General features: G+C 37.4%; 1 protein-coding gene across 1 annotated transcript; it reads right to left on the minus strand.

The window, feature by feature from the left end:
- Positions 1-444: 444 nt before the first annotated feature.
- dpm2 (dolichyl-phosphate mannosyltransferase subunit 2, regulatory) lies at positions 445-7004 on the minus strand. Its single transcript, XM_033646057.2, has 4 exons — positions 6922-7004; positions 2912-3001; positions 2191-2293; positions 445-597 (listed from the first exon to the last, which is right to left on the minus strand). The coding sequence occupies exons 1-4, from the start codon at positions 6922-6924 to the stop codon at positions 542-544; spliced, it is 252 nt and encodes an 83-aa protein (XP_033501948.1). The 5' UTR covers positions 6925-7004; the 3' UTR covers positions 445-541.
- Positions 7005-9367: the final 2363 nt, after the last annotated feature.

Raw genomic sequence — 9367 nt, forward strand, 5'->3', positions numbered from 1 at the left:
CATTAATATAAACCGTCAGCTAATGAATTCCTGTTAACCCTGTCCACTGCCTACTAGAGGACATAACACAGCAACAGATCTAAACACTGCAGAACAGTCATAGAAACTGATTCACTGAGCAACCTCAAAAGCTCTGGACAAAGCTAAGTTACTAGGTGTCAAATCTTTTTGCGTGATCTTTAAAGTTATTGTCACTGTTGCAGTCTGAGTTTTGCTTTCAGAAAATTCGCTCTTAGTTTGTTTTTCTTTACTCTCACTCAGGGGCACTGAAGTTGAAGATTTTAAAATTTCACAAATAGTAGCTTTAACCGACAGTAGCTGATTTCTACTTATCATCTTGAACTGAACTGATAACGGAATCAAAATCTAAAATAAATCTCAGGAAATTTCCTTTTCGAAAAACAGATTTCTGTAAGTGGCTGTTCAGTAACCATTGTCAGAGAATGGAGGTATGATTTTACTTGTAGGGCCAACAGAGAGGGTTTAGCATCATGGCAAATTTTACACTTCAATCCACAGCAGTCACACAAACATCCTGAGATCAGTCCACTTTCTTTGGCTTACGATTCTTCCACATTACCACTGCAGTGAAGGTCCCTGTGGAGATGATAAGAGTGAATTAAACTTTGAATTAGACACAACACACATTGTCACACCTCATTGCCTTTTTTATGTAGCATTTTAAGGGGGTCATCTCTGGCAGGCATGTGCACAGACAGACCCCAGGTGGTGCTCAAGCACCTGCCCTTTTGCTCTGTCTAGATAAGTGCCATTTTTTCAATTTCTTTTTCTAATTTAATATTCTAGTTTTTAAATTTGGCCTATGGCATCAATTCTCCATTAAAAGTGTATTGTAACACCTGTCAACCGCATTTGAGATTTAATTGTGACCCATCTTCATGGACAGTCAAGTAAAGATAGTGTTTGCTCTAAGCCTCAGTATTGAAACTGTTGTCAGATTAAACTATTATAACTTCTCAATAACAGCCAAAGTCTGGCATAAAATCACACTGTCTCCCTCCAACTCTTTGGCTGATTCAGGTTCACCAACTGCCCAGTGCAGGCAGAGATAGACAGCAAATTGCTTTCCCACTTCCGCTTATCTTTAAAAACCAAACTTCAACTCAAAATAATGTTTAGATCTCCCATGCTGCAGCTCTGATAATTCATTTAAATAAACCTGACATGCGTTTTTTTCCTGCACATACTTTGTGCCAAGAGTGCAGAGAAGGAGAGGAGGAGCACAAAGCTGCAGCCGCTGCAGGCATCTCTTCTCTGGGATTCTTTCAGAATATTTAAAGCTTATTTAGAGGATAATATTAAATATTAGTACGTGACTATTAAATGAAATCACCACAGTTTTCTCTAATTCACAAACTTTATTGTTAACAAATTCTTAGACGGTCAGTTAAATTTTTTAAAACGTAAATTTAATTTTATTTCTGAACCAACAAGAAATAAAGCATTTAGCTGGATCACAGGTTAAATTAAAGGGGTCTGATGAGAAAGTGACAACAAGAGAAAATATAAAATAAGCTCTGTATTTAAGGCCCCAAGAAAAGTACCATGTTTGCAGGAAGCTGAATTCCTTCTCTTCAGCACTCTGGTAACTTCCTATCTAACAGTAGAAATCATCCTCAGTGTGTTGGTGTGTCAGAGCAGCTTCTACTCTGTACATCCAGAACCATTTAAATCTCACTGCAGAACGTGGTCCCTCATTTTTACACACACGTGTTGACTCAGCAGACAACATGAAATAAGACAAGTTGATCTACAGGGGAATAAATATTTGAAAGCAGTACAGAATGCCTAAGAGTGTTACTGCCTTATATCCCATTATATTTTGATTTTGATTTGTCACCTGCAGCCTGAATTTTGTTTTCCTTTACATACATAAATACATTTCCACCATAAATTGATGCAGAAAAGTTCACCAGAATGCAGGACATGAGGTGTTTCAGGCTCAAAATTTCCTGGGGGAGGACCCCCAGACTCCACCACTTATTATGTGACCCCTCAATGTGTAAATGGAATGACACCCTTGTCTGCATCACCATATGCTACCCTTTTGTTTTTGCTTGAGCACCTGCCCCAAAAAAATGTCTGTGCATGTACTGATCCCCAGAGTGAATATTTCAATGTGAAAACTTGGGTGTGTGCCTTGTTTGGGAATACATAAAGTCTACTCACCTATACAGAGGAGCAGTATTACTGCTGCAATACCAGGCAGGATGACTGAGTACTCCCGAGGAAGAAAATATTTATGCAGTACATGATCACTGTCCACGAAAGGCTGAAAAAGAACAAAATACCACATCATACATTTAATTTAAGGAATTTTCTTAAAAATGGTTTTAAAAGACTGACATTGCTCTTAATGTTAAAACAAGTAGTTTTGCATGTAATAATATTCTATGACGGTAGAAGCTTTCGGGTTGTGGCTTTGATCCATTTTAGAAAATCAGATATCACTGCAGGGTGCACTGCAAAAGTTTGCTTACCTGAGTGACTCTGACAGGACAATATATGACCTCCTTTTGGTTGTTTTTTTAACTGTACTGTGTTGTATGGGGCTGTGATAATTAGGTTGAGTATATTTACTTTCATTATAGGCATTTATCTACTTGATTGTGCTCTGTCTGCAGTTTAGTCTAATCGTGTATTGTTCTTGTGGTGCTAGTAGACTTAGAATCTGATTGCAGGCTGTTCTGTTAAAAGCATCAGGTAAATAAATGTAATGTGATGTAACGTACTGGTTGGACAGAGCAGAAAGGTTTGGGAAGACAAGCTTTAAGGTCTGAAGACCTGCATGTAATTGAAATGAAGTTTAATCTTCTAAAGGTGCTGAAGCAAGCCCTCTGTTGAAATGAGTGTTGATAACTGAGATTTCAGGGACAGAAACAGAACCTACCAGAATAATGACCCAGACAGAGTAGTATGTAAACAGCAGGAGGCTGAAGACAACTAGACTCATGCCAACTGCTTGATCCACTCCTGTAGCCTGAAAATAAAAATAAAAAACTGAGCAGAAGGCATTTGCACATTGGGGATGTGGGGAGTATATGTTGCACGCATGACTAAAATCCCAACCAAATTATTTGAAATGTTCTCAGGTGCTACTAGCAGCATTTAAAATGTGTTTTTTAATTATAGGCATACTCCAACAATAAGCTGTAATTTTGCACTTCCATGAAGTCGAGGTACAGTTTGAAGGCAAGAGACAGATAAAAAAGAATAGTTAAAAACCAAAGAGGCAGAGGCTGGGATATCTTGAATTTTAGTTTCTATCAGGTTTAAATCTTATTTATCTGATCGTTTTCAGTTTGTTGATGTTTATAATGAATCATCCTTACGTACCAAAGTTTGTTTTGTAGTTCCGCAAGGTTCTGTGCTCGGACCAATCCTATTTACTCTATATATGCTTCCTTTAGGTAACATCATTAGAAATCACTCTATAAATTTCCATTGTTATGCAGATGATACTCAGTTGTATTTATCGATGAAGCCAGAAGAAAGTAATCAATTAACTACACTCCATAACTGCCTTAAAGACATAAAAACTTGGATGAGCACCAATTTCCTGATGTTAAATTCAGACAAAACTGAAGTTATTGTTCTTGGCCCCAAACAACTCAGAGACTCTTTATCTGATGACATAGTTTCTCTAGATGGCATTGCTCTGGCCTCTAGCACTACTGTAAGAAACCTTGGAGTAACATTTGATCAAGATTTGTCTTTTAATTCTCATTTAAAACAAACCTCACTGACTGCATTTTTTCATCTGCGTAATATTGCGAAAATTAGGCCTATCCTGACCTGAAAAGATGCAGAAAAATTGGTCCACGCTTTTGTTACCTCTAGGCTGGATTACTGTAACTCCCTATTATCAGGTAGCTCTAGTAAGTCCTTAAAAACTCTCCAGCTAATTCAGAATGCAGCAGCACGTGTACTAACAAGAACTAAGAAACGAGATCATATTTCTCCTGTTTTAGCTTCTCTGCACTGGCTCCCTGTAAAATCCAGAATTGAATTTAAAATCCTACTGTTAACTTATAAAGCTCTAAATGGTCAAGCTCCATCATATCTTAGAGAGCTCATAGTGCCATATTATCCCACCAGAACACTGCGCTCTGAGAACGCAGGGTTACTCATGGTCCCTAAAGTCTCCAAAAGTAGATCAGGAGCCAGAGCCTTCAGCTATCAGGCTCCTCTCCTGTGGAATCATCTTCCTGTTACGGTCGGGGAGGCAGACACCGTCTCCACATTTAAGACTAGACTTAAGACTTTCCTCTTTGATAAAGCTTATAGTTAGGGCTGGCTCAGGCTTGCCCTGTACCAGCCCCTAGTTAGGCTGACTTAGGCCTAGTCTGCCAGAGGACCCCCTATAATACACCGGGCACCTTCTCTCCTTCTCTCCCTCTCTCTCTCTCTCTCTCTCTCTCTCTCTCGTATTCTATTAGTGCATCTTGCTAACTCGGCCGTTCTGGATGTCACTAGCTCGGCTTCTTCTCCGGAGCCTTTGTGCTCCACTGTCTCTCAGATTAACTCATATCGCAGCGGTGCCTGGACAGCGTGACGTGTGTGGTTGTGCTGCTGCCGTGGTCCTGCCAGATGCCTCCTGCTGCTGCTGCCATCATTAGTCATTAGTCATACTTCTACTGTTATTATACACATATGACTATTGTCACACATGTATACTGCCAGATATTAATACATGCTTTCAACATATTGTACCACAGTAGCCAGAACTATAACTATAATATTATTACTTTCAATAATGTTGTTGTAAGCTACTGTCATTACCTGCATCTCTCTCTCTCTCTCTCTCTCTCTCCCTCTGTCTCATTGTGTCATACGGATTACTGTTAATTTATTATGCTGATCTGTTCTGTACGACATCTATTGCACGTCTGTCCGTCCTGGAAGAGGGATCCCTCCTCAGTTGCTCTTCCTGAGGTTTCTACCGTTTTTTTCCCCGTTAAAGGTGTTTTTTTGGGGAGTTTTTCCTTATCCGCTGTGAGGGTCATAAGGACAGAGGGATGTTGTATGCTGTAAAGCCCTGTGAGGCAAATTGTGATTTGTGATATTGGGCTTTATAAATAAAATTGATTGATTGATTGATTGATCAAGCTATATCTCATATGATGCATCATGCAATTAAAAAAAAATCCATGCCTGTTACATGCTCCTATCATGCAACATTCTCTGTTTTAACCAAATTCATCAACTGTGGTGACATCATTAGGGATTGTTTTTTAGACTCCTGGTATACACCTGGTATTAACATTTGTTTCAGTGATCCGAATACAAGTAGACAGCTCAGCACATCATGTGTCTCCAGCTGGCCACTCATGTTCACATTTTGTTACTGCCAGTGTTAATTTTGTTGATGAAAGCAATGGCGATTACCTTTTTTTCCATGATGATAACAATACAATGACGAGCTAAAATAGATCTTGATTATAAAAACTAAGATGAAATCCATGTTTCATTTTTGTTGTTGAGACAAGATGTGAAGAAAATGTTTATGGTGGACACTGGAAGCCGAGAACAGCCGTGCTTGTAATTATCAGATAGGAGGCTCGGTTATCTGTGAGTGTAGTGTGACACATTAGCATTTACACTACAAAAAAAAAAAAAAAAAAAGATATGTGATCAAATGTGTTCCAGACCAGCTTGGCAGGTAGTTTGAGTATTCAGTACACAATGCATCTTGGTGGTTGTTTACACTTTTAGTGCCATCAACTTGTAACTGGATCACCCAAACACATGTGAACACCAGGTGTAAACAGGCACTATGATGTCCCACAGACGGCATCATAAAACTGTTTTCACAGGCTGAGCTGTGCTCCTCCTGATTAGTAAACTGACCTTTATGTTTATAGTGGATCTTTAAAAAAAACAAACCTTGTTTAATAGTTTGTGTGTAAAGTTTTTGGGCCTGTCACACATGACAAGAGCAGTAGCAGGGCTTCGAAACTACTATTGTTTGGGTCATCTGTTTGAACAGGACACGTGGCGGGGTTGCAGAAGTCCAGTAAAGTGTGGTAGTGCAGTCCATGGGAGAGATGATGCTTGGGAGATAGCACATTAGGCTGTTTTACATATCTGCACTTTGGATGAGTCTGGAAGCCAAACAGGTAACACCAGTCAACCGCTCTATGTAAGGCATAGGAGACTGATTATTCGGTTGATTTTCCAAAATAACCTCCATTAAACTAAGTTAAGACTTAACTTGTCGCTCTCTGTTTTGTCTCTCCATAATTGCCGTTCAAAACTGTTCACCCTCCACTGACTGGGGACGGAAGGGTTTTACAGATTAAGATGGTTTGACAGGCGACCTAACTGCAGCGGCAGCTCTCATACTTCAAGATGTGCTTTGTACAGACAGCCGAGCCAAACTCCATTCAAATATTTATAAGTTAACAGCTGATTGCTTATTAGCAAGTTTACGCATGTCACACAACATCGGTTACTTGACGTTTAAAAATGAACAATGCTTCAGTGTAAATTCGGCGTAAAGCATTCATAGAGGCTTGCAAACTGTTTACATAAAACCTATTAACGTTAGTTTATATGAATGACTGGCGCAGGAACATTTGGGGGATAATAACCTTTTTAAAGTTTATAGAATCGTGAAAGTAACATTTGCTGTTGTACATGTACACTAAAACGGAGACGAAAGGATGATTTTAATTAATTTCAAATAACTACCAAGCTAACATAGCTGTCTTTAACATGTGTATCTTAACCGGGAAGACTGACTTAGCTATAGTAGCTAACTAAGCGTAAACTGGCGTAGCTTTGTTACCAAATAAAATCTGCCCCAAAATGTCAGTCTTCTATTTCATGAGTTACATTTTGCCTCCAAGAGACGCCTTTAATTCATTAGTTTAGGTTTAATCAGCTTATCTTTCTTACCATTTCTGTTTGCTGACGTTTCCTGATGTTCTTCTTCCTGTTGAAAAATCCAGCTGACAAGACGCATCTGAGGGTCTCTGCTGCCCCCTGCTGGAGGATCTGCAAAACACACGTCAGAAAGATAATAGAGCTACTGCAACTCCAAGTGGGTATGTAGGTCTGTGTACTTGTATGTATTTGAAATCTTCCACTGCTGTTACATGCATGATCAGTTTATAAATCTAACCTTTTATGTTTTATTTGCAGTTATTATAATATGTATGTCAAGTTTAGGTCCTTGACAGTAATGGCAGTCTATTTTTTTCTGTACTGATAGGCTATACATTTCAGTGTGTATTTGTAATGTCACTTACTATATTCAAGCAATCTGTTGGGCTGAGAGTGACACATCCAAATACCTTTTGGAATTAAGTTTGCTATATATAGAATGAAACAGCAGGGTGTACTGCATGTGCATACAACATTTTATGACACAGAGGCAGTTTGTATAATAAGGTATGGGCTAAATCAGTGATCAGTAAGATAAAACCAAAAAATACCAAAGCACACTGCTTTGCAAAAATTAAAAAGCCTCTAATAAATGGGCTTAAAGGCTTTTTAATTCTTGCAAAGCAGTGTGCTTTTGTATCACAAATCAAAGTAAGTCTAACATCAACCCCTTTTTGGTCCCATGCGTCATTGGATCCAAACAGCACCAGTTTTTTGATACCTGCAAGTATGAAGTAGCTCTCCTTGGCCACTCTACTTGGGCTGTTAGAGATTTTCATGAGCAGGGTTTATATTATGATGTTGTACATTTAAACCTTATGATACAGTCATATAGTAATTCTATTATTATATGGTAGTTTTTATTACAAGTGCACTTAGATAAGCTCTCATGAAATGTCAAAAAAAAAAAAAAAAAAAAAAAAAAATTCATTATATTTGCATCAAGTAGCAGAGGGTATGATGGAGACCATGCCAGAGTATTAATAGATAGTCACCGGGGAATCATCAGGAAATTCTGAAGTTTTTTTTTAAATGTTTCTAGTTTATTAATGTTATGTTATTCCATGGTTTATCCTTATTTTATATTTATGGTAACATTGCTTGAGTAAATATACCCCTCAATTCTGCATAAACTTTATTTGCTGCAAAAATGATTTGTAAGATTGGCAACTTAGATGTAATGCAGCCTCTGTTCCACTGTTCAGGAAAATTTACCGTCTTTCAGTATATGATATTAACATTCATCAGATATGTGTGTTTATATATGTTCATACGTTCTTCTCTACAGTCATCATTTAGCAATTTCTTTCAATTTACTTCCCAAATTTATTCATATAATACTAGACAGGTTAATCAGCGCCACCGTCCTTTCTACAAAACTAAACATGGCCATTACTCACTTAGATATGGTGGTGTACAGATCTGGAACACCAGAGTACATGTTGTCAAGAGCTCTTTATCCTTTGAACATTTTGAAACATTATCATTACATTTAATTCATAAAATTGAATTATTTCTTGACTTGTATATAAATATATCTTTCCCCCTTTTTTTCCCTCTGCATGGTGTTCTATGTATTTCTTGGTTTTTAACTGGATTGTTTTTCACTGACTGCTCAGTGTGCTTTGTTTTGTTATCTATTTTCTGTTGTATTTTTTGTATAATGGCAGTTGGTTCTTTTGTTTACTTTTCTCCCTTTTTTGTCATTGTCTGTTTTTCTCTTTAAGTTGAGGCAAGGTCTGTCTGTATAAGCCTGTCTTTTTTTAAGATAGTCTTTTTACTATTTGGATTTTATGCAGTTTTATGTGTGTGCAAAAAAAAAAAAATGGCAAGAAACAACTACCATGTAAAAACAGCATTCTTATGAAGGCAGCAAAATCAATGTTATTTCTAAACATTATCACAACCCTATTCAGTCATACACTAACGTTGCCTATATATTATTATATTATATTGTTAAAAATACACACATCACACAGTGGCCATTTCCTAATACTCTGTAGTTAGATTACATTCATTTTGAGCAGTGGTGGAAGAAGTCCTCAGATCTTTTACTTAAATAAAAGTAGTATAACCAGAGTGGAAAAATACTCTGCATTACTTTAATTTAAGTAAATAGGTTTTAGTATAAAAAATACTTAAAGTACAAGAAATAGAAGCACTCAATGCAGAATTGCCCATTTTAGAATGATATATTTTATCGGATTATGATTGGTGATGCATTAATGTGTAAGCATCACTAATGTTGCAGTTTGTAAAGGCTGGGTTTATTTCAACTACTGTATACTGCCTGGTAGGTTAATTCATAATAATACATCAAAATAAAATTATAATATCATCAGATAAAAGTAGTGGAGTAAAAAGTACAATATTGGCCTCGTAAATGTAGTGGAGTACAGTATGAAGTGGTATAAATGGAAGTATGCAAGTTAAGTATGCAACAAGTACCTCAAATCTT

The sequence above is a fragment of the Epinephelus lanceolatus genome, chromosome 19, assembly GCF_041903045.1.
Source record: "Epinephelus lanceolatus isolate andai-2023 chromosome 19, ASM4190304v1, whole genome shotgun sequence".
Lineage (NCBI taxonomy): Eukaryota > Metazoa > Chordata > Actinopteri > Perciformes > Serranidae > Epinephelus > Epinephelus lanceolatus.